The sequence below is a fragment of the Heliconius melpomene genome, chromosome 11, assembly GCF_056956725.1.
Source record: "Heliconius melpomene rosina isolate 202511_hmr_F chromosome 11, ASM5695672v1, whole genome shotgun sequence".
Lineage (NCBI taxonomy): Eukaryota > Metazoa > Arthropoda > Insecta > Lepidoptera > Nymphalidae > Heliconius > Heliconius melpomene.
The window spans coordinates 6038267-6064035 of record NC_140399.1 but is presented as its reverse complement, the minus strand read 5'-3'; the positions used below and the strand labels follow the sequence as shown (position 1 = coordinate 6064035).

The following is a 25769-nucleotide window of genomic DNA, read 5'->3' as shown; positions in this document are numbered from 1 at the left end:
CCCCTGTTTTTCAGCGTCGGTTGCACAAAAATCTGACCAAGCGTGGCCACAACACAACTCCATCTCTGCTTCTGCTGCCGTTACGACATCTTTGTATGATATTCTCAACTTCTGATATGTTTGTATAAAGATACAGATTCACAGATAGACTGTAATTATAGAGTTATAAATTAAATACGCTTGGATAGTAAACGTATGTTTAAATATAAGCGAGAAGAATGCAAGAGAAATTTGAAACGATGTTGTAGTAGACACAATGCGAGGCCCTAAACCTGTTAAATTTAGTGGGCGTAAAGTTTTATGTGCTTTTGTAGTCCTGCGTGTATTCTCATTATAGAAATAACTCAGTTTGCGTGCAAATAGGAGCTGGCATATACTTTTGGTTTGATATCCACTTTTGTGATAAGCATAATAACGGCACGTTTCATACATAGCTTGGGTGTTCAATTTTTTATTTGGAAAGCTGTCTCCAAATAAGGGAACAAAGCGACTTGAGAGTGTAAAAGATTACGTGCATCTCGTACGTAGGTGACGCAGTAGTTATTGCATTAGTTGTTTCGAAATGACTTAGGCACATTCTTGTATTTCATCATGTTGTAAATTACACACACAGACACACCTTTTACTGTGAAGTAAGTGTAAAAACAACAATATTTATATTTCAAATTAAAAGCATTGTGAAATATGAACACTGTTTCCATTTTACGTTTTCTTATTTATCAGCTTTCTTCCCAATAAAATTGGAAAGATGCAAATTATATTTAATACGTCTTTGTATTGTTTTGTTAATAACTTTTAATTAGTTCTACTCTACCAAATTGTTAAAAAAATGCATAATTTCCTATACTGTACTTGAGCAATTGTTATGATGTAGGAAAATGGATGAATTTTCGAAATTAAATTGTTTAATTATGTAGATCGAGGCCATCGTGGCGCATGGGCTAATTGCTATAGTTGTTAATATTTTCATTTTCTTGCTCCGTCAAGAGCTAAAGCACGGAGTTGAGTTGCGTCACTGAATACGCAATGTATAGGAAACGAAGTGTAACACTAGGTTCCCAGGTTCCCTGTGCTTACCCTGCTATATGCGGGATACAGCATAATGCTATAAAAAATTGGCATAGAGTAAAATAAAAATAATAAACTTTGTAATTCCTTATATTTTAATTAACATTATTTGTTAATGAAATGATTAACACTTAGCTAACATTATAATTCTACATTAGAATTAGTGATTATAATGATCATTAACAAGCAGACCCACAGTTACATCAGAAGTCAATTTATATACTAATAAGGACACATGCCTTACGAGTCAAAATTCAAAAAAAAATAATACAATTGCTTGTATTTAATCATTATTCATGAAATATATCTAACTAAATTCATAACAATTCATTATATATGCATTTCCTAAATCACAAGTATTCACTCTGGGGGCATGTCAAACAATAAAACATTTAATTAAACCAGTACTTAATGGTTGAACATGAACTTAGCACACATTAATTATTTATCACAGCACTAGCAAAGATTGCGTTGTCATAAGACGTAGAATATTTACAAGGAAAACAGTCCATGCACGATAGGAAGCCCCAGAGCGATCGTCAAAGTCACTAATAAAGTAACAAATAACATTACATAATGACATTCAAATATGGACTTATAGTATGAATAAAAAAGCAACAATCGCTTATCTGCGATGACGGCGTTTTTTCTTGTTGCGTGTACCGCTGCCGGGTTGAGGTTGCGCCTGAGAGGGGCCCGTCGAAGAGGAAGGGGGCGGCACGGGGGGTTCCGGCTCTTCGGGCAGCGAGGCGGGGGCCCGGAGGGCGGGGAAGGCATGCCTGTGCTCGTAGAAGTTCCACCCTCTGTGCTGATTGTGCGTGGGAGCGGGAGGGGGCGCCACCGGGGGCTCGTTGAGCGCGGCGCGCAGGCGCGCCCGCATACGTCTCCGGGCGTTGCGCGACAGCTGGAGACCGTCGCTTGGCAACTCCTCCGCAGGTTGCTCGTCTTCAGGGGACTCGTGATTGTGACCTTGCTCAGGTTCGTGTTCATCCCTTGATCCTAGTGCTTCAGTACGCACCACTAGGGCATTCGTTTCTCGGCCTAGAGATTCAAACGCTCGAGAAAGTCTTTCGACGTCATTCTGTAAGTCCTCAAGAAAAGATGATTCCAAAACCCGAGGCATGTTATTATTGCCTCTATTCGCAATTCTGAGGACTGCTCGTGGTTGTGTCTGATTGGTGACTTGGTCGAGTTGAGTGCGTCTTACCGACAGTTTCCCACTGATTATTGCGGGCGCCATTAGCGCCCGAGCGTCCATTTCTTTAACGACTAAACAGTGCCCACGTTTTTTCAAAGATCCTTCACAAGACCTTACCGACCAAACCTAAAAAGAACACAATAACAGAGTAATGTCATAGACAATAAAATAAAAAAATAATATAAAATAAAAAATAAATAGATATTTACACAATCTGAAAAAATAGCTTCACGGTCATTACCACAAATGGTAACAGTATAATGAAAAGCGTGAGCTACCCATGGCGATGCAGCCATAGTCAACCATGCACATACAGCATCATCTGCAAGAAAATAATTAATGATAATTTTTTTTTCAAATTGCTGCAAGTATGTACTTCTATTTTAAATGTAAAATTGTATTGTGCTCTATATAAAACATTAAGAAATATAAGTAATGCCGTCATGGCATAATGAGATGCAGAAGGCGCGGCGTGGAGTGGCCCCTCGATTCACAATGTCTCCTAAAATTAATGGAAAACGGGGGAGTGTCTTAACATTAAATTGCCTCTGTCTACCCTGCTGTGGTGGAAAAAAACAAAAGCGTAAAGCTGCTTTACTTAAGATACATAGATAATTAGTGAATTGTTACTCAAAGCAATAGTTATATTAATATATTGAAAAAATGTTACATGTTTTCATTAAATCTTATATGAAGATAAAACTCACTATTTAATTCTATAGTTAAGAAAAAAATGCCCATGTCAGCGATTCTCACCGCCGTCACGATCTTGCCTGGTGTAGTGGAAAATTGCCATGCTTGTAAATACTCTCCATTTTCAGATCGACCCTAAAAAGGTAATATAATACAGTCTGGTTCAGGTTTAAGCTTTGCCTATGGGTGAGTGTTCATTTTAGTGTAGGTGTAACAACACTTGGTTTTCCTAACTCCATTTATACCGTTTTTTGAACCCGGCCTAGGCCTCTTGTACTATCACGATACGTGTGATATGACGCTGCCCAAGTATTAATTCTTAATATTTTATTTTTGTTTTCGATTTCTTAAAAATGAAAAATGATGTTGGCAGTATCCAGTGATACTTCTACAGTTACAAGAATGGAAAATTTTTTGTGACGCAAGCAGTAAAAAAAATCGTAGACTAAATGCTGCTCTCGATAATTCAACGAGATTCATTAACATTAAACGAGGGTAAACATTATGAAGATGCAATGAGCGGCGTAAAAAAAATTTTATGAAAAAAAATTATAATTGGCATATGTTGGTTTTTTTTTATTGATTTCTTATGATAAATTTTATTTTGTAAATTTTTTCTGGTTTTATCTTTAAATTCACTTACACAAATGCAAGCTCACCTTAAGCCTCTCAAGCTATACAAAAGGTAACATGCATCCATTGTTTATAAAAACAAGGTAAGCCTCATAAATATAATATTAATCTATATATATAAAATCGAAAGGTCACTCACTCATCACGAAATGTCAGAAACTACATGTGCTAGGAATCTAAAATTTTACATAGGAGTTATTTTTAGGATGTAGGTGCTTGCTAAGATGGGAATTTGCAATATTCAACTTCTAAGGGGTTGTTTTGGGGGTTGAAAGTTTGTATGAAACTTCGTTACTACAAATGCTAGGAGACTCAAATTTTGCATGGACGTCACTTTTAGGACGTAGGTACTCATGGAGACAGAAATTAATAATAATTAGTTCACGCAGGCGAAGCCGCGGGCGGGTCGTTAGTATGTAATATTTAAAAGAAATGAAAATATTTGCTTTAAAAAATTCTACATTAAAATTCCGGAATTTTGAAAAAGTGCGAAATTAATATAATTTACCAAAACATTTTCTAACAATAACAGAACATTAATAAATAGAAAACAATTACCTCAAGTAGATCTGGAGAATGAAAATAACGAAGATGGTTGAGTAATCTAGCAGCTGGTAATCTCTCTCCACTGCCATTTTTACAACAGAGACACCGAAAGAGACCTTTACATGCTTGCGGTGGTCCTTGAGCAGGTTGCTGTAAAATAAAAGTTACCATTTAATATAAGTTTACATTTAATATAAGTTACCATTTAATACAAGTGTAAGCAAGATTAAGCATAGTATAGCATCTAAGATAGCAGGAGCAGGAGGAGAACAGAAAAACATAATAAAAAACAATAACCACAGTTTTTTGTAAGGCATTTAAATGTTGTATTTTAGATACTAGCCACACCGATACAACTTTTTGTCAAAAATGAATGAAATCTGAATAAAAAACTTGAAATGAAATGAAATGGAATGAAAAAAAGTCTCACACCCACCGCACCACACCACAAGGAACAATCACCTCATTCTGGGAAAATACAAGCAATACTCAAAACAACTAAGAAATTGTTGGTGGTGGTGGTTTGATATAATCATGTCAACTGACAGACAAATGCTACTGAAGTCTACCCATGACCATATAATACTGCAGTCTTTGTAACTTAGTGCAACAGTTTGTTTGTATCCGCTATTAGTGCTATTATGTTTTAAGAGTATGATGGATAGCATATTGAGTTGGATGGACAGTGGTGCAGCCAATAAGGAAAAACATTTATGTAAAACAGCATTAAGTCACCATGGCAGAGGTTAATTAATTCATATAGCTCAGACATAGAGGTTCAGTAGACAGCTATGACATTTTACCAATAAAGTATTCATTATTTATTGGAGGATTGAAATAGGCAAACTTTAGTGCAGTACTCTAGTAACTTTTATACTTTAGAAACATTCATTGCACCTAAAATATTATTCTATTCAGCAAAAATCAAGAAGTTACATACATTTATAATATTTTGATTGTTTTCTTCATCATCTTCATTGTTTTCATTTTCACCTTCTCCAGGGGCTGTTTCCCTAGCTGGAGCACTGCTTTCTGAAGACCCTGAGCCAGTTTGTGCTTTGGCACTTGTTTTCTAAAATTGTTTAATATATTTATTTTAAGATTTAATTAATATTTTCGAAAAAAATATAAAATACAATTAATCCAGATATGTACATACTGATAATGTGATATGGCAATATTACACACACACATAAACAGTGGTTAATAATTTATCAGTGTTATAAGACATAGTAATAGTACAGCCACCATAATCTCAAAGTGCTGGACACAATCAAAAGCTTTGGACAAATCACAGAACATGCCAAGAGCATCCTGTGATCCCTCCCATGACTCATATATATTCTTTATAAGAGCTATTCCAGCATCTGTAGTTGAATGACGTTTGGTACAACCATATATTTTATCTTGCATAAGATTATGTGAACTAAAATGCACTAATATTTGATTTAGAATAATATTTTCAAAAATCTTGCTAAACGAGGGCAGTATAAAAATGGGTTGAAAAATATTGGGATCAGATGTACTACCTGATTTAAATATAGGTATGACTGTATGATGATAGCTAAAATAAAAAGATGATACATACAAAGGCACGCAGTTTTCTGAAGTTGGCTATTAATTCTTCCATTGCATAATTGCGTGTCCCAAAGAATAGAGCCCGGCAGACTGGGCACACATCCAGACGCATCTTGCACCTGCCGCAGACATGATGACCTTCGTTGCATTGAAATATTTGTCCTGATGGAATCTCGTAGCATACAGGGCATTGTAGTAAGTCGTCTAAATTCAGCCATGATTCTGCCTGTTACGAGAAAAACAATGAAACATTTTTGAATTGATCATATTTCTTGCATAATTGATAGATAAAATGTTGTTATTGATAGTTATATTTTTATTTTAACAAATGGCTATAACTGGGAAAGTTACATTTCAATGTAAAGTAAAAAAAGCCTACACACTTACTACTAAAAGTACAGAAATAATATTACTGAATATAATGTAGAAGGAAAAATGAAAATATTGTAGAATTAAAAATGAAAACTTCATTAGCTGAATGAATTCAATAATTTTTAATATCATCCTCCAAATATAGTTACAATAGTTAATAATTATGTTTAAATGCTAAAAAAATTGAGACGTCCATATCTAGATATCAAAATTTTATATGGAGTGATAATTTAAGTTTAAATATTTTTGTACCTATAGAGCTATGATAGAGTTTTGTAAGTACATACTTAGTTGTACCTTGTAAGTAGAAAAATAATTTACTTCAAACATGGCCTTTGAAAGCTTATGGTTTGAGAGTAACTTGGCAACAATAAAACCAGCAAAAACTTGGTAAGTGTTGGTAAACAAATCCTAAACTAGAAAAGAAATCATCTATATAAATATTTGTTCACTAGTACTTAAAAAGAAATATTTATTATTTTTATTTGCAACCTGTTTAACTTGGATTTCATCATTTTTATTACAGGGTTAACAACATATATGGGAGAAACCCTTTGCTACAAAAATTAAACAAATATAAAAAATTAAAATAAAACTTGGAGAAATTTTGTTTTATTTGTTTACATTTTGTTTCAACCCCAAAGGAATAGAATATATAAAGAATTTATACTAATAAATCATTAGGTATCCATGTAAAAATTTAAAGAAATAGTCATTTTTGAGAATCCATTTCTAACATAGGTAATTATTAATTAATAGATCATTAGAAATTTGATTAAATTGTATAAATATGATGAAGTGTTATTTCCATTATGATATTGATGTTTTAAATTTAAATCATTGTCTATAACTGCAAGAATTTGATTTACACTGATGTACCCTCGGAATTTTGTAAAATTTCATTTAGAATGACAAAAATATAGTTACTGTGAACTGCATATTAAGTATGTAGTTCAGTACAAGGCCTTGCTTAAAACAGTTACAAGGAAATTACATTACATGTGAAGGTAAAAACTTTTAAATAAAGTTTTTAAGACAGTACATATGTACATGCCATGTGTAAGTACAAGGAAATTAATCTCATATAAAAAGACCACTCTTAAAAATATAAAAATACAGTGGTATTATACAAGTTTTTATTTTTACTTTTTCTCAGTTAACGAATTTATATCCTGATGCGAAACACCACGTTGTCATAATAACAAAAAAACCATATCTAATATGGTAATGTTATTTATTTTACTAGATATCAAAAAGAAACAATAATAACATACTTTAAAACTACCAAGATAAAGAAAAGAATGTTATTTTGGCTTGAATTACCTATATAAAAATTAAAAACATTGTTTTGATAAATATAAATAATATTAAATAATCCAAAATAACTAAAATACAATAATAATGTTGCATCAAAGGACACGTTTATGCAAAACGCGTATAAAAAATATCGACCAACCGACAAGGTTGAAACAATGGAATTTTAAATCTAGTTTATTAATAAGCGTTAAATATACATACCTTAATTTCAACTTTTTCAACCATAACGGGTAATTATTAAAAAATATTAATATTAAGTAAAAAAACTTATTAATTCTAGGAGCAGAGAACACGACATTAACAAAGTGAATCACAGCTGCGGCTGTTACAAATGGCCGACCCAAGGAGTAAACGAAAGCGACATTACGAAAGTTTGTTCCCAGTGTTGCCTAATTATTGTACCTTACAGAATATACTTTTATTATACATTATACATACATACATTTTTAAATATAAATTATTATATAAAAAAAAATATTTAAAAATATAAAAAAACTACTTTTCCGAGGGCGGGACAAGGGTCCAAGCCATGGGTGGCTAGGGCTCCAGAGAGAGGAACCTCCGCACAATCCGTGCTGTCTCAAGTAACACTGCCTTCTCTATCCGGTTCTTGATTCAACAGCTAAGCGATAGCCTCTTAAGGTGTTGGTCGAGGCTTTTCGCTATTAAACCGTTAACCGAAACCACTATCGGCACAATGATAGTCGCATTGTACCTTTATTATTATAGAAAATTTTAATGATTTTTAAGTTTTCTATCTTGAACATAATAAAAAAAATAAAGTACTATAAATGTAATTAGCTTTTTTTATAGTTAAGAGTTCATTTTAAACCACAAGACAATCTGTGCTGCTATTTTTAACGCCTTAGTCTTCTAAGTTTGAAGACAGTTGGCAGCAACCCTGGGCAGAGACGTTGATGTATAAGTCCATGTAACCCGACATGTGGTTTACGTATAAAAAAGGTAACTTCGCAAAATCAGGCCATTAAAAAAAAAAGGTAACTGCAACCCGATTGCTCGTCTGTATGCCAGATATTCCTTACAGGTTAATAACCTATTATTATACCTTCTGTCTATCTCTCTCATAACAAAGATCTTGTTTGGAATATAGGATCTAAAACGAAGATCCCCTGGCTTGGCGCCAAAACACGAGAAGGACCGACCCCGAATACATATAAATGTAATTTTTCTTAATTTACTCTGAGAATTCTAAATTTTTCCACATTATATGTTTTCTTAAAAAATATTACAATATTAAAAAGTACAAAAAATCATTACTCACTTGAAGTCATGGTCCATAAGTTAACTTATGGTTATTATTGAAGTAAATATCATGATTCTTAAATTTCAAAAATCTTAATTAATTTCGAAAACCATACTTTTTCAACAATATTTTAACTACTTAAAATTATAAATAATTAAATTGCTGAGAACAAAATAAACAAATGCGTTTTTTAATTACAAAATTAAATTTTACAGTGAGTCTATATCCGTTGTAATTACCGTTAATGCATAATCTATCAAATATTTGGAACTAATCCTATTGAAAACTGAACATAATTTCTTAATTTCTTTTTTTTAAATATATTTAATAAATTTTCGTATACTTCAAGCAAGCGACGCCGCGAGGGTTCGCTAGTAGATAGTAAAACTATAATCTTTCTCAAAGGTTTCTCGTTTTTTTTAAATTTAGATAAACTTAAGAAAGGATGGCAATATTTTACAGTACCTAGAATCTGCTATAATCTATGTTATATTGTCAACATTGGACCATAAACCGATGGCATGATTGTCATTGTCACTAACAAAATATGACAATTGACAACATTAGTAATCCAATTTAAGTCTTAAATTATTCTACTTCGATTATATTTTATTTAAGTGCTTCTTCTTTATTTTTGTTTCACATTATCAACATATTAAAATATTGCAATGCGTGTTTATGAGATATAAATTCTATTTAGCATAAGTAAAATAAATAACAAAAAGATGGAAATTTATTACATTTATTTCTTTCTTCTGCCACTAATAACTGGTAAAATAATTTGTACTTGAAATTAAGTTATTATATATCTATATCAAACAATTAAGCCATACTTATAAATTTTATTTTTATTTTGTCATAATGGTTAGCTATCTAACTATCATACATATTAATTGCAGTAAGTTTATGTGAAAGGCTTCACGAGCAAATATACTCGTCGATTGAAGGTGGCGCAGCTTGTTTTAGAAGATTAAACGGAACACATCAAGCAGGATGTTCATGTTAGTATTTGGTTAACTATTTATAAATTTAAAAGTACTATATAGGCTTTTATCCATAACGATTATTATATCATTATAGCATCATTGAGTGGCGCAGTGGGAGTGGTTCACATGATTCAAAATACAAGTGATGCTGAGTGGATGATTTACAATGCTAGTGCTGGACCTTACATGGCTGTTGTTAATACAGTAGTATTCTATGATATTATTGATTTGTTAATGGAGAAATCAGACAACGTGGCTGGTATTTTACTGTATGATAATCCAGCTACCAGGTACAAAACCTTAAATATTAGGTTTAGTATTGACATTTATATTAATAAGCAAGTGTCAATCACATTTAACTTTTCTTTCTTTAGGCCTGATGCATTTAGCCAAGAATCAAGATGTCCTAATGAATACTCTTCAGGACCTGGAAGTCAGTGTTCCTCAGTGGATGAAATTGTTTGGAATGAAAAAGGCACAAATTTGTTAAGAAGAAATATACCTTTTCCCATATTCTTCTTGCCACAACCAAGAATAGCAGTAATTGATAAAATTAATGAATGTTTTCAAAAGTAACTACTTTATAATTTATATAATATAATGTTTAGAATGGCAGTTTGGACTTTTTATGTATGTATCTTATTTAATTATATTTCAGGTATAATTCAGATTTAAGTAATCAAAAAGGACTACCTCTGTGCTCACTGCAATTAAATTCTTTCATGTATGCAGCGGTCAATAGTGTAGTATGTTTAAGGAGGTTTGTTTACAGTTTTCCAATTATTTAAAATTTAATTTATACATATACAAATTGATACTTGTTGTCATTTAATGTGTGTATGAAAAACGTAAACTTAATAAAATTTTATGGTGATGTGGCTTTGTTATAGTAACTTCACTAAAGAGAAAACCATAATAAGATATGTAACATATTATTTTAACATAATGTGTTTCATTGAGTAAATTATATGATTAAAAAAAGCGAAAGTGCTTGGATCAAGACCAAGAGGTATCAGTATGCATTCTGCTATTAAACAGAGGAACATCATCTACTTATAAGCAGAGTAGTTGTGGACTTGATCCTCACTTGGGCAATGATCTATTAAATCAATTGTCTGCCCTGACACAACAATGTGCAGTATAGAGTTCTGTCACACATCTTTTAAAATTTATGCATAACATTTGGTGATTGCATATTTTTAGATGTTCAATATAATATTTAAAAAAAACATTGCTTTTTGTTGGATAGATCTGCATCATCTGCACTTCTGACATCCACTAAAGTCTGTGACCCACTTGGTGACTACAATGTCTACTATAGTCTTTTCCCTCGAGCAAAGGTGTGTTTAAACAATATTTTTTTATAAAACATTGAATAATATGAAGGCACACATGCAATAACATATGTTACTTAAGTAATTACTTTTAATCTATAAAATACTATTTGAATATATACAAATATTCAACAAATAAATATTAAAATTATATTTGTAATAATGAAGAGCTAACAAAATACTCTGTTTTAGGAAGCTACAACTAAGAAGAAACCTGTTGCGTTAGTCACAGCACGCATTGACTCTGCATCTCTGTTTGATGGTATATAAAATAATTTAATTGTATAAACAAGTAATGAAGCGCAAACCTTTTATAGCCTTATTTTATTTAATATATAATATTAAACAAAAGTAGCATGATACTTTATACCTTGAACCTAGTGTTAAGACCTTTACTGCCACCATATTTTCGAGAACTCATATATTGAGCAGCGAAACTCACTGTCCTTGGTCTGCCAGAAGAGAGATACGAAAATAATTTAAATATAATTCCCCAAGTCAATATTGTTTTCACAACATGATGTGCATACACACTCACTGCACCACAATAACCTCAATAATGTAATAACAACAGTAAATTTTATGCTCCTTTACAATTTGTGCCTATTCTTAATACTGTATTAAAACTTATTGAGCAAGATTTATTTTAATAATTAATTTTAAAATATGTGATTGTGAATATTGTCTTCAGTTTAAATTATTTCTATTAGTATTTTTTTTTATATAAATAAGTGTTTTTTATCAAACATATTTTTTTTCTTTTTTTTATTCATAAATTAAGTGCTTTACAGTACAATCTATGTGCAGGTATAGCTCCTGGAGCAGCTAGTTCAGTTGTTGGAATGGTGACACAAATGGTTGCTGCAACTACCCTTTCTCAAATGATTCCAGTAACTGATAGCAACTTGTATGGTAAATATATATTTACTTATTTTGAGATTTTTTATTATAAGTATATTAAATAAACTAGTAAATGCAATATACCTATGTATTTTTGAAACCTTTTTATAATTCTAGTTCACTGGCAGTTTAATATTGATAGATAAAATAAGTTGATTTGAAAATATTATAGCTTTATTTCTACTATAATTGTTGGTTTATTTTTTCTATTATTTTTAGATAATAATGTGCTTTGGACGTTTTTTAATGGTGAAGCATTCGACTATATCGGATCCCAGCGTGTTGCATACGACATAGCTAGAGGAGTGTGGCCTCCCACTAATCCTCTCGCACCCAAAGATATTAATTTACATATAGAACTTGGACAGATAGGTGGTTCTTTGCAGCTTTTTAAGGATAACAGTTCTTGGCCATTGTACGCTTATGCACCATATGAGGAATTCTCTAAAATACCTGCAAAGGTAAGGTTTTAATCCTAAGTCATTCATTAAGTTAACATTTTTGAGTTACTGTCTTATTCAGTCTGTTTTAACCATTTTCGTTAAAATTTCAAACTATTTTGATTTAGCGTTCCTTGAAGTACTCGTCCAAAAGTTTTAGTGTATAGAAAAATGCATTCAATAAAAGTAACATAAAAACTATCAAATCAGTATCTTCGAAAGTTACTTTATTACGTCAATTAAACTTTTATAGGTCAATGAGTTTCTACAAGTAATGTCAGAAAATTCTAACAAAAACAACCTGACGCTTGCACCTGAGTTTAGTGTTAATTTACCACCGTCTTCCCTGCACTCGTTTCGACGCATCTTAAGGAATGAAACGGAAAGTGGAGACCTACCTGAGATACTGTTGGCGGACTTCAAGAGAACATTCAGTAACAAGTACTATCAGTCAGCTCTAGATGATTATGAGTCCATTGGATTCTTGTACCATAATATAAGTATTGGTACAGACGGCAAATGTAAGTGTAATATAGCAGATAACATAGATAATTGAGGCCGTCGTAAAGCAATGACACAAGTCATTCTAACGCGACGGTTGTAGGTTCTATCCCCACTCGAGGGAATGAATTATTATTTCTTTATACTTTCATTTCTTCGCTTTGGCACCAAGGCAAAAATCCGACGTTAAGTTCCCCGACTCGACACGCAATGCTTCGAAAAATTCGGCGGAAAGTGGGAAATGGAGTGTCTTGACAATAAGTTCCCTCTGCCTACCTTGCTATATGCGGGATACAGCGTGCAGCTGATTTATTTTAATATAGATAATTGAGTCCGTCGTGGCGCAGTGGTACAAGCGTGCGTCTACAGAAACACGATTCTCGTAGCTTCATTTCTTACTCGGGGTGATGTAAGAATCTGTGTCTGTTATCTTATATACAGGTATATCCTTTTACGGGAACAACATATAGGGTAAAATATTTCAAACCCATACCTAAAGAAGTTAGTCAAGATACATACAAGATACAACAGTTTGGACATAGATTGTTTTTTTCATTTCACAATGTTTATATAAGGTGGAAGTATCAGTGCCACATTAAATGGAACCACAGTTTTAACTATTCTATAACAGCCTATTACAATTATTATTATTTTTTCCCAACAATGAAAAAGTTTTCAAACAAAATGAATAATAAAATTATCCTTGTAAAATAAAACGTCATTTGTTAAGGACGACGCACGCACACACAATACTAATGTATAAACGACCTTTTTTTTCCAGTTATGTCCACGTCAGACTTACTTGCTCAGGGAATAATGAAGGATACGGAGGCACAAGTGAAGATAGCTCGCTTGTCTACGGCATTGGCACAGACTTTGTACCAGCAGGTCACCGGGAAAGCCTACATAGGAAATATTTCAGCTTCTGCGCATTTGGTATGTAGTAAACATAAATGTATACCTTATACGTATGTATAAATGTATACCTAATAAGGATTTAAAGGGATTAAAAGGATTTCCAAAAAATCTACGCCAGTTTTCATAGATTTTCTATATTTTTCAATTAATTAAATTTATGTAATTTTTGTTGACCAGGCCATTGGTACAGCAGCTCGCAGGGTTATGAGTATGTGGGTACGATCCCCACTCGAGGGAATGGATTATTATTTATTAATAATTTAATTTCTTCGCTCTGGCAATAAGGCAACACTAGATTGTCAAGTTTCCTCTGCCTACCCTATGTGAATAGAATAAAAGATTTAAAAAAACTGATCGCAGGTGGACGAGATGCTATACTGCTTCCTGCGCAGCCAGGCGTGCCGGCTGCTGGCGGCGGCAGACTACGCGAGCGGCGCCGACGATGCGCCCGCCCCGCGCGCCGCCCCCCTTTACGTAGGCGTGGCCGCGTGGGCCGGAACGCCCGCCGTCTACCTGGGCCACCTACTGGCGCTACTGGCCGGCGCTCCCGTGTTCGGCCGCGCCTCCTGCGACAAGCACGACGACGAGGTACGCCGCGGACACCGTGCCTATCGCATATTGTTTGTTGTGATGAAACAGGTGTAAAAGTAACAATTAGTACTCATTATTATCGTATGATTACGTTAGTCGTTACTTCTGATACCGCATAACTTGTTATGTTCGATTAGAGAAATGAATCGTGTCGTATTGCGTACGCATACAGTATGTCGCGGTGTCGACACATTTTTAATTTGTAAAAAACCACATTTATACATTATATACCAAGCTACGTAAAGTGCATTTTTATCCTTTTCCTAGAGCGACCAAAAGGATATGAAATAAAAGACCTCAAGTCTTGAAGTATACTTGAGTTTAATTATTCTAAATTTAGTTTCATTTAATATTTAATAAGTAAAGTTTAAAACGTAACGCACATTATCTGTGTCACCAAGCTTATCGAAATTATCGTGAATCAAAACAGTGTAAGTACGAATAATACGAAAAATGCGAGTAATGAAATGCATTCGTGAATACCTTTTCGTTACTCGGTACTAGGTGACGCACCCGTTACTTACACTGCAGCTCTATGAAACTGAGTTGTTTGTTTTGTGTTAACGCACACGGGCGGCCCGGAGGTGAGTGAGTACTGTTGTGTCGCTCGTCAGATAGCGGGCGAGCGGGCGAGTAGGACCGGGGCAAGGGGGTCTCCCATCGCCCGGGCGCTCGCCTTACTCACCGGCGCCCGCTCCGCCCGGGATAGAGCCGCTTGCGATGACTGTATGGATCCGGTGAGTCCACACGCCAACCTCCCTACGTCACATACCGACACCGACATACTTTTTTTTATGTGAATTTGTATTTTAAACTATTGATAAACTAAACTATTTTTCAATAGTTATGTATTGTATATATTAGGTAAATAATAATTATTGATGTTGTGGTGTACGTTTTTTTACAATTTTTCTGGTTTTCATTTGTTGTTCCTATTCCAGGGATTCTCTTACTACTGGTTGAAAGGTTGGAATAACAGCGGTGTTTGTATACAGACGACCATGAATTTCAGTCAGGCCGTCAGTCCAGCGTTTGTTAAACCAGGTGCTTTATTTTATTAGCAATTAATACTATATTTATTATGTGGCCCTCTCGTTATTTTTGTTTAGTACAGCTAATCAAAAATAAACTATACAAATTCTATAAAATTACAAAGTAAATTAGTATTGAAATCATTGATTTGCATGTATTTTTGTTAGTTTGGATATTTACTATACTTAAAATTATTAAATATTTTTTTTGGAGGTAAGTGTTAAGCCTCAATAGACAACTCAGTATAACTCCAATGTAGCCATTATAAATAACAATTCTTTGATATGTATTTTCATTTCACGCGCCTCATAGTCATATAGCGTCAGATTCTAAATGCGACGGATGTGGGTTCGAATCCCAATGTAATCGCGACCGTTTTGTGTTCCTTTCCCACTTGAAGAATGAAATACTTATTTAATATTGTTATTTTCTCGCTCTAGTAACGATACACAACGCTGCATTGAGTTGTGGAATTCAACATAACACCTCGAGAATTCAGTGGAAATTGGGGAAAGGAAGTATCTTAATGACTTAACACTTAGATCCCAGGTTCCATTTACCTACTCTGCTACGTGCAGGATACAGTGTGAAGCTAAAAAAATCAACTTAAAAAATAAAATTCCAGATTACGACATGACCTCCGGCGAATACTCAACCTGGACGGAGTCGGTGTGGCAGGCCATGTGGGCGCGCGTGTTCGTGCGCGCGAGCGGCGCAGGCGCGGCGCTGGCGGCGACAGCGGGTGCGCTGGCCACGCTCGCCACCGCGCTGCTCACGTACTGGCTGCGGCGACACGCGGCGCTGGTGTTTGCTGATGCGCCTGTGTCTGTGCATAGCGACGCCACTGGGTGAATTGCATTTTGTACATATAAAACTCTTTCGGCACTGACAGACAGACTGATAATAACGGACTGTCTTTAGATTACCCTGCCAAGTGCGGGACACTTAGTGTGAAGCTACTATAACTGAAATTTGGCATGGTTTCTTCTTAAATTATTTTAAGTTCCCTGATTATATGGCACGATATCGTGAATGCATAACGTACCATATAATCAGGGAACTTAAAATAGAGTCTAAGTCGAAGTCTTGACATTAAGTCTTGTCTGCCTACCTTGCAATAGCGAAAATGCATAAAATTGCTTTTCGTAAAGAAAATAGTAAAGAAATATAGTATAAATATCAATTCAAAGAATATGTTCAAGTTTTTCTTATTTACAAACACTAATTTTGTTTGTCATTGATATTCTTAAAAGCCAGTCGTGGCGCAGGGGCACAAGCGTGCGAATTTTAACGCGACAGGTTAGTTCAGTTCCCACACGAGGAAATGAAATATTATTATTTTTTAATTTTCTCACATTGGTAACCAGGCAATGCGCAGCATTGAGTTCCACCACTTAACATGCGATGCGTCGAAAATTCGGCGAAAAGTGGAGAACGGAAGTGTCGTAATACTAGGTTCCCTCTGCCTACTGCCTCCTGCTATATGCAGGATACAGAGTGAAGCTGAAAAATATTTTATTTTATTATATTATATGGTTTCAGGATTATAAGAACAGTTAACTGTTAAGAAAAAGAAGTAGAAACAAGAATTTAGGAGTGAATCAATTGGAGACATTTAAGTAGTAAGATCTTTTTGACTACAAAAAATAAAAGTCAAATCAAGAACAGCTTTAAATGTTAAGTAAATTTCAAAATTGAGCAATACATTTAGCCTTATCTTGTTAATATTGAAATCTTTAACATTATCCACACCAATGCTTTTTTTATTTTATTTACTGATCTCTTAACATTGTTGTAATATGAAATGAATTATGTTTATCCTAATTATTTAATTTCTTAAGTAGTAATAATAAATCTTAATAAATATATCGATTTTTATTTGAATAGTACATAAGATAATTTAATCTGCCAATATTATTTGTATATATTAAAATATTCTCAATAATCTATTAATGAATAATTCCTGGAATAGAAATATCAATACAGTCCAGTATTTATAATTTTCTAACACTTACATTTTTATTATATGAAATTATAATTTCATAAGCATAAATGCCAAATATTTACTCAGATCCTTAAAAGCTGTAGTACAAAATTTCATAGAAAATAAAATATTGGCTATTTCTCTTAAATATCTCTCTATATTATCCAGGTCTAATAGTGATTCATCGAGGCAACTGCATTTTAAAATGTATGATATATTACCAATTTTGTCATCATAACAATCCCCACATAAATAAGGTAACCATAACGTACTGTTTATAAATTCAAAGTAATTAACATTAGCTATATCTATTTGCGAATCGGTTTCCATTTCATATTTATTTTGTTCTGTATTGATTCCACATTCTATAAAATAAGTCTTTGGACTTTTATATACTACATAAGTTGATTTATCTTGCTTTTCATATTCTTTATTTTTTATGCTACTAAAATAACAATCTGCATTAATTTTTGAGTTCGCATTAAGATCGAAAGATTTGGCCTTTATTGTTATAGGCAAATATAATTGAAACATAGGAACCCGTAAAGTGAATATGTCGTTAATTTCAAATGTACACAATTTAAAATTCAATTGCAGCATACTATTTTGATGAATTCTCATAATAGCAAAGCCATTACTTATATTCACGTTAAATATATTAAAATAATTTGCTTTCAATATAGCAGTGAGCACATATCCCGCAAATATATCTTGGAATGACCATACAGAAAACAGCATGTGATTGACAATCTTCATTTTATAGTATTTGTTAAAAATAATTGCAAATTTTTTTATTATCACGGCTGTAAGAGTCAAATTATAAACTAAGGAATTATTTTCTTCATATTTTTTATTCGTAAGACAAAAATTATCCTTCATAAATGTTATACTTTTACTTAGTAAATCTTCATTGCTTCTCCTAATATTCCCTCCAGTGGAATACGAGAGTAAATTCGGCAATGGTTCAAAATTATTTGTAATAGTAATAATATTAATTTTGAAATTATTCAGTTCAATATTTAATACGCAAATGTTAACTTGTGCACCATCATAGTGAAGTGTAATTATATCGAATGTGTAAGCGATATTAGGACGAAAATATTTTAATGATAATTTCTGGTCATTTCTTTCTGTATATGGCAAAGCATTATATTTTCCTTTACAATATGTTTTATTCTTTCTTAATAATTTCTGTAATGTTCTAACAGGACATAACGTCTGGTTTGCAATAAATAGTTCATTGCACAGACAAATCCTTACTAAAAATCTTTTTATCATTTTCTTTTTTTGTTTCTCTTTTTCTATAATGTGCCGAACTACATCCATTTTAATCAGATTGAAATTATTTTGTACTGTACCTTAATATTTTATTATAATCAGTCAATAAAAAATCATAATTCAAAGATATATGTATACGTATATGTTAATTTTGTGATTTAGTTTTATTTCAAATTATACATTTTTATTTAACCGTTTTTTCCTCTCATAACCGTTCATAGTTTGAATTCTTTTTTAACGATTTGTAATTAGGCATAACTCACAACCACAAACATTAAAATTTAAGAAAAACAGACATTTTTAATATCAAATATATTCTCTAATTAATAAGTACAAAAATGATTTTCAAATTATATTATGACATTTAATGATCTAAAAAAATAATAGTGAAAAAAGCTAGAGTAAATGCATATAGATATATGTAGGTTTATTATTGTTTTGAAATGAAATTAAGTATGGTGATTTTTTTATTGAAAATATTATAAAAATCTCATTTAAATTTTAAAAATATTTCTATTCACCCAATTAAATTATTACATGATATTGCCACACTGGTATAAGTCACCAGGACAATGTCACTTATGAGAATTAATTTTAATGTCAAATGTCAGCTGCATTTTGAAATGTCTTTGCTTATTAAAGCAATACGTGTTTGCCACGGCCGTAGTTCGCCGGCAATAGCGTTGACGTCTGCAGTAAACAAGTTATTCCCCCATTATCGTCACTATTCAGTAGTAGAGAAAGAAGTATCCAAGAAAATGGCAGCCGATAAAATGTTGCCTCAAATCTTTAAGTTTGTAGATCAGAACAAAGAATCCTATAAAGGGCTTTTGAAGGAGGCTGTAGCAATTCCATCAGTATCGAGCGATATAAAGTATCGCGATGATTGTATTCGAATGGTACAATGGATGCAAGATAAATTAAAGGAAGTTGGTGCATCGACGGAATTAAGGGATGTTGGGTCTCAAGTTTTAGAAGGAGTAGAAGTAAAATTACCGCCTGTTCTTGTTGGCACATTAGGAAATGTAATGATTTCTTGTAATAGTTTTTGTAAATGCTAATCAAAACTGCCAATTCATTCCTTGTGATTTTTTTAGGATTCGAAGAAAAATACTATATGCATTTATGGGCATTTAGATGTTCAACCAGCTTTAAAATCAGATGGCTGGCTTTCTGAACCCTTTGAGTTAGAAGAAAGAGATGAAAAACTTTATGGACGAGGATCCACTGATGATAAAGGGCCTGTTTTAGGCTGGCTTCATGCTATTAATGCATATAAGGGTATTGGAGAAGAAGTAAGTAATTGTTTTTTTATCAATTTTATGCAAGATGTTATTGGTAAACCGTAACCATTTATAATTTAACATGGACTATTTTTTATGTTATTCTATATTATTCTTATCCACATTCAAAGTGTTCTAATGTTTGTGAGATAGAAACTATTGCTTTGATGAAATATTTGCTATCTATCTTTTGTTTATAGCTGCCAGTGAATTTAAAATTTATTTTTGAATGTATGGAAGAATCTGGATCAGAAGGTTTGGATGAGTTGCTTATGGAAAAACTAAAACCAGAAGGTTTCTTTGACTCAGTGGACTATGTATGTATATCTGACAATTATTGGTTGGGAACAACAAAACCATGTATTACATATGGATTACGAGGAATAAGCTACTATTTTTTGGAGGTTGAATGTGCTAAGATGGATTTACACAGTGGAGTTTATGGAGGAACCGTACATGAAGGTATTATTGTTATTTGTTTAATATGAATTAAAATTACTCATAAATATTAAGTGATAATTATGTGCTTTCTTACATTATATATAGATGTACATATATTAAAAATGTCACATATTGCAATGTGAAATCTAAAACAGGACACTGGGTATACATAATACTTAATGAGATAAAGCTGAACAAACAGTTCTTATGTCTGCAGATAAGAGTTTATTGCCATGTTAACAATCCTATTTATTTATATGGGAGTGGTTTCTCACAATAAAAATAAATCAACATAGTAGAATTTCATAAATTTTATTTATGAACACAAAATGATAGCCCTATGCTTAAGTAGTAATATTAAGTAATAAGTTTTTCAGGTTTAGTTAAAAATATTCTTAAAAACCTGTTCTTTATGTCCAGATCAGACTGTGTACATACCATGATAGTAATCTCTAGATAAGTTTTAATATAGCAGAGTTTAACTTATCATATGTTAAGCATTACTATACTAAGCTATACAGTGTTTTTTTCATCACCACTTTAAATGAAACCACAGTTTTAATTACTCTATAAAAGCTTTATACAATTAAAACAAAAGCGATATTGCCAAATATTAAAAAGTCATAACTAAATCAATCATTAGTTTAATTAGTTACTAGCGGACGCGCGCAGCTTCGCTTGCGTATTTAAGGGTGGATTCTAGAAAACCATGAAATATATGTTCAATGAAATATTTTTAAGAGTCTAAATATCAAATTTTATAAAAATCGGTGGCGATTTAAGAATTTTCCTACACAAACTTTCAACCCCTTATTTGCCCCCTAAGGGGGTGAATTCTAGAAAACAATGAAACATGTGTTTAATTATATACGTTTAAGAGTCTGAATTTTAAATTTTATAAAAATTGGTGACAATTTAAAAAAAACCTATACAAACTTACAACCCCTTATTTGCACCCTTAGGGGGAGAATTCTAGAAAACGATGAAACACGTGTTCAATTAAATACTTTTAAAAATCTAAATTTCAAATTTTATAAAAATCGGTGCCGATTAAATTTTTTCCATACAAACTTTGAACCCCTATTTCACCCCTTTAGGGTTAAAGTTTTTCAAAATCCCTTCTTAGTGGATGTCCAGATTACGAAAGTAAACATCTGTCCAAATTTCACGTTTCTACCATCGGTGGTTACGGCTGTGCGCGCGTCTTACCTCAGTCAGTGAGGACAAGTCCTTTTATATATATAGATTATAAAATTATTGTATTATTATTTTTTTTTTCTTTTCTGTGATGAATTTACAATCAGTTCTTTACTTTTAGCAAATGTGTTCTGTGCTGTTGGCTTTCAAAGGTGTGACTCCAATAAGCCATCTACCTTACAAACATCTGTAAATTTTTATATTTGATGGTGTTAGTACCAACACCAAAAATTTGAACAAATATACTAAATTAAAAAAAACTATAGCATAAAAGTATCTTCGAAAAAAATAATTGTGCAAATTGGAGATGAATAAAAAGTTAAATTACTGCACTATATCTTCTTTAGTTAAATAAAGATGCAATGCAGTACATATGTAGTTCTGGAAATTTAGTAAACTAATTAATTGGTCTACATGAAACTTGTGATTGCCATTTCCATATTATACTGTATTCTAATAACTATTTCAAATCTGTAATATATTTATTATCAAATCATCAGGGGTAGATTTTTCTGTGAATATCAACTTTTATAATATTTATCTTTACAATATAAATGTATAATTATCAGTTGTCTAATCACTACAGTATAGACAGTCTGGTTAGATAAGCATAAATTGTTTCTGTACATAAATTGTGTAATAATACTAATTATTATTACTTTATATAATTGAAGCTATGTACAAAGATGTTCATGGGTTTTTAAAGAGAGTTGGCAGACTGAACTAATTATTAATCAATATACTCCATTTTCCATTTTCTGTCTGAGTTTGAGACATTGCCTATGGTGCCTATGGTGGAAGTCAACACGTTGCTATTTGTTTTGCCAGAACTATAAATGATAATAAATTATTCCTCTGAGTAAAGATCAAAACCAAAACAATGGATCAGACACTGCATCATTAGGGCTTCGACTATTATTTGAAACATAAATATAACAGTTGTTACATTACATTTATATTAAATGTAGCAAACAAAATAACTTTTGCTTTTACATCCCTTTTGGCCTCTTAACATAGATACAATACCACTCATTGCTTAATTATTTCAGCCATGACTGATTTGATCTATCTGATGAATGAATTGGTTGACAAGGACGGCAGGATTTTAATTACGGACATTTATAAATCTGTGGCCCCCCTTCTTGAAAATGAAAAGAAGCTTTACAATTCAATTGATTTTGATCCTGAGGCTTACAGGTATGATTTTGTACATTCTTTTATGTGTACAATATGAGTTATGGCCACCCTGTAGTTCGATTTTATGGACTTTTGCGCATTGTGCACTTGGCAAGAAAATATTCAATAAGAACTGTCAAAGTCAAGCCTTCCACAGTTTTATACAGCTAACTTCAGGATAGCCACGACTCGTCGACCACACTGTACATTTTTATAGACATATTTTTTCTTCTCTTTCTCTTTATTGCTACCTATGACAGTTATTATACTACCTATACAGTTATTGACAGCGACACCGCTCGGCTTTTTTTTATAGAGAACCAACCACATCTATATTGAGACATAAATTAAACATTTCTTTAATTAAACATTCCTTTTGTGATATTTATTATACCATTGGCAATGTCAACATGTCTAGGACATATTTATTCAAATGAAAAAAAAATCTATAAAATTATATTTCATATTGATTTACTTTTTAGCATTGTCTGCTAATTTTTTTATCAACAAATTCTTGAAATTTGTATCCATGCAAGATAGAAACAAATTACTTATAAAATTATTATTAGACAAATTACTGATAAAATATATTATTATATTGATATTTATATCTGATTGAAATAAAAATATATCTTAAGAAATGGGGCAACTTCTGACTGCAAACGCGACGATTGTGAGTTCAATTTTTACTAGGAGGACTGAATTATTTTCATTTCGTCCCTCTGGTAAGAAACGGCGTTTAGTTCCTCCGTTCACACAGCAAGCATTGTTTGAGAAAGTGACTTGACACTAGGCTAGCTCAGCCTGATACTGCTTTGGAATTTCAAATTGATTATTATTATAAATTAATATTTATTACTATTTTCAGACGTTCAATTGAAGCTTTCAAACTTCCTCATAATGCTGTAAAAGAGCAATTGTTGATGCACCGTTGGAGGTATCCCAGCTTGTCACTCCATGGCATTGAAGGTAAATAAAAAACTCTATTTTCATAAAAATAGATTATAAGTCCCTTAAAAACGACGTGGTGGCGCAGTACGTTCGATTTCCACTCGAGAACATGGAATATTTATTTAAAATGTATATTTTCATTTCTTTGCTCTGATGTCAAGTCAGAACGCGGCTTTGAGTTCCGAAACTCAACACTATTGAAACTACAAAATTACTGAAACTATAAAATAATTGTAAACATATTTTTTGTATTTCCAGGTGCACATTATCAAACAGGTGCAAAAACAGTCATTCCGGCAAAAGTTGTGGGAAAGTTCTCTATTCGTATTGTGCCAGACCAGGAGCCGGAAGAAGTTGAGAAACTTGTGTTTGATTTTGTAAACAAAAAGGTATAAATATTAATATTTAGATACTTTTTTATGTTTATTTGTAATGTTCTCAGTTCTAATTAAGATTGGAACTATTGGAGCTCCAACCATAATATGTAAAATGGTAAATAATTAATTATATTGTGGGTTGCCTCAGTATTTGAATAATATTTGTAGACGACATTTAAAGTAATATTCCTAACTGGTATTACTAGATTTCCTCTTCCTCTTCTGCACGATTAAAAAAATGCGCAATGATTAAAGAAATTAAAGAATCTTGGACTAAAATGAAGCCGAAGCAAAATATAAAAACTGTATTATTCTCCGCAGTGGTCTGAACGCGGTTCTCCCAACAAGATGCGTATATCGGCGCAGAGCGGGCGCGCGTGGACCGAGAACCCCGACCACCCGCACTACCAGGCCGCGGCGCGCGCCACAAAGCTCATATACCAGGTATAGTATACTACATTTTTACCGAGTATACACAATATATTTTTTTAGCTTCACCCGTTATGGTTAAAAAACTTGTCAATCTATTCGCTTTTCTCGTGTAAGAATGTATCTTTTTTAGCTTCACGCTGTGTCCCGCACTTAAAAGGGTTGGCAGAGGGAACATAGTGGTGAGACACTACGATTCTTCATGTTGTGCCGAATTCTGGAGGCATTGTTTGTTATAAGTGAGTATAATGGTTCCAGACGGATCCGGACATGTCGCGCGAGGGCGGCTCCATCCCGGTGACCATCACGCTGCAGGAGGCCAGCGGCCGCAACGTGCTGCTGCTGCCCATGGGCGCAGGCGACGACATGGCGCACTCCCAGAACGAGAAGCTCAACGTGCGCAACTATATAGAAGGGGTCAGTGTCGGATTTATACCGTTTTAAATATGATTCCGAATATTCTTTAAAAATATTCTTTGAAAAATTAAAATTGTTTAACGCGATAATGTTGCTATGTGTCCTTCGTGTGTAACGTTTAGGTTTATAGAATGTCAACAATACCTTTTATAATATTATGTACATATTTTCGTTATTACTTGGTTATATTTAAGTAATTCTTATTTATGTCTACCATTTTTTTTTCAGATTAAACTGTTCGCTGCATATCTCTATGAAGTTGGGAAACTTGCCAAATAAGACTAATGAAAACTAAATATATTGTCACTCCATTTACCTACATACAAAAATAATAAGGATGCTCTTTTTAATTTTATTGGATTAGTATTAATGCCACGTTTAAGAAACCCTCAATATATGATGACAAAGCTGCATTCCTCTATAAATAAGAGCGGGTTTTCATTGGTCGTTACAGCAGCGATACTGGGGATGAGAGAGATTTCTGTTCAGTTTCGGGGAATACCCGCATGCCTATGCATAGATAGGCTGCTTTAATTAGTCAATAGCCAGTATTAGGGGACTCCCTGAATACTGCATAACGACCAATTAAAATGAGCCCTAACAATAAGTACAATGGTAGCATTTTAAATGTAAAATGTGCCTTATTACTAAGCATAATAAATACGAAAGTATAAAAATAAATTTTGTACGGTGCTACATGACGTATGTACGAAAAACATTGTGGTGACAGTATTTTTACATAATAATTTTCTTCTTATTCTTTTTTTAATAAGTGTTTATTTAAAAAAAGTATACTATACTATACTTCAATTGTATTTTTTTATATTGTATTCTTGCTGCATAATAAATTGTTTATGTTTATACG

At 32.7% G+C, this 25769-nt stretch overlaps 3 protein-coding genes across 4 annotated transcripts; 2 read left to right on the top strand and 1 right to left on the bottom strand.

The window, feature by feature from the left end:
* Nucleotides 1-1145: 1145 nt before the first annotated feature.
* LOC146534600 (uncharacterized) lies at nucleotides 1146-7786 on the bottom strand. Its single transcript, XM_085192761.1, has 7 exons — nucleotides 7607-7786; nucleotides 5727-5942; nucleotides 5079-5210; nucleotides 4151-4288; nucleotides 2974-3094; nucleotides 2476-2588; nucleotides 1146-2392 (listed from the first exon to the last, which is right to left on the bottom strand). The coding sequence occupies exons 1-7, from the start codon at nucleotides 7628-7630 to the stop codon at nucleotides 1694-1696; spliced, it is 1443 nt and encodes a 480-aa protein (XP_085048887.1). The 5' UTR covers nucleotides 7631-7786; the 3' UTR covers nucleotides 1146-1693.
* A 1418-nt stretch (nucleotides 7787-9204) lies between these two features.
* On the top strand, nucleotides 9205-17237 carry Nct (Nicastrin). Of its 2 annotated transcripts, XM_085192767.1 has the most exons (16): nucleotides 9205-9440; nucleotides 9569-9670; nucleotides 9750-9945; nucleotides 10030-10227; nucleotides 10314-10415; nucleotides 10905-10995; nucleotides 11182-11251; nucleotides 11797-11901; nucleotides 12109-12350; nucleotides 12583-12850; nucleotides 13612-13766; nucleotides 14109-14336; nucleotides 14954-15076; nucleotides 15281-15383; nucleotides 15997-16219; nucleotides 16914-17237. In XM_085192767.1, exons 1-16 carry the CDS (start codon nucleotides 9395-9397, stop codon nucleotides 16936-16938), a joined length of 2277 nt encoding a protein of 758 aa, XP_085048893.1. In that variant the 5' UTR covers nucleotides 9205-9394; the 3' UTR covers nucleotides 16939-17237. The 2 variants fall into 2 exon arrangements, with proteins under 2 accessions (XP_085048893.1, XP_085048895.1); XM_085192769.1 differs by lacking the exon at nucleotides 14954-15076 and having other exon boundaries at nucleotides 9206-9440.
* A 2004-nt stretch (nucleotides 17238-19241) lies between these two features.
* Cndp2 (Cytosolic non-specific dipeptidase 2) lies at nucleotides 19242-25765 on the top strand. Its single transcript, XM_085192903.1, has 9 exons — nucleotides 19242-19658; nucleotides 19731-19928; nucleotides 20117-20378; nucleotides 22604-22751; nucleotides 23599-23699; nucleotides 23940-24070; nucleotides 24380-24502; nucleotides 24746-24904; nucleotides 25133-25765. Exons 1-9 carry the CDS (start codon nucleotides 19257-19259, stop codon nucleotides 25181-25183), a joined length of 1575 nt encoding a protein of 524 aa, XP_085049029.1. The 5' UTR covers nucleotides 19242-19256; the 3' UTR covers nucleotides 25184-25765.
* The last annotated feature ends 4 nt before the right edge of the window (nucleotides 25766-25769 follow it).

Bases quoted from the DNA above. Each gene is read 5' to 3' on its own strand.
- LOC146534600 (XM_085192761.1), bottom strand. From the start codon at position 7,630: ATGGTTGAAAAAGTTGAAATTAAG. The intron at 5,211-5,726 runs GTATGTATCATC...AAACAATTTTAG, and splicing joins TCAGAAAACTGCGTGCCTTT to AAAACAAGTGCCAAAGCACA. The intron at 2,393-2,475 runs GTAAATATCTAT...TGTTCTTTTTAG, and splicing joins AAGCTATTTTTTCAGATTGT to GTTTGGTCGGTAAGGTCTTG.
- Nct (XM_085192767.1), top strand. From the start codon at position 9,395: ATGGAAATTTATTACATTTATTTCTTTCTTCTGCCACTAATAACTG. The intron at 11,902-12,108 runs GTAAATATATAT...TATTATTTTTAG, and splicing joins AACTGATAGCAACTTGTATG to ATAATAATGTGCTTTGGACG. The intron at 15,077-15,280 runs GTGAGTCCACAC...TTCCTATTCCAG, and splicing joins GCGATGACTGTATGGATCCG to GGATTCTCTTACTACTGGTT.
- Cndp2 (XM_085192903.1), top strand. From the start codon at position 19,257: ATGTCTTTGCTTATTAAAGCAATACGTGTTTGCCACGGCCGTAGTTCG. The intron at 20,379-22,603 runs GTATTATTGTTA...TAATTATTTCAG, and splicing joins TGGAGGAACCGTACATGAAG to CCATGACTGATTTGATCTAT. The intron at 24,905-25,132 runs GTCAGTGTCGGA...TTTTTTTTTCAG, and splicing joins TGCGCAACTATATAGAAGGG to ATTAAACTGTTCGCTGCATA.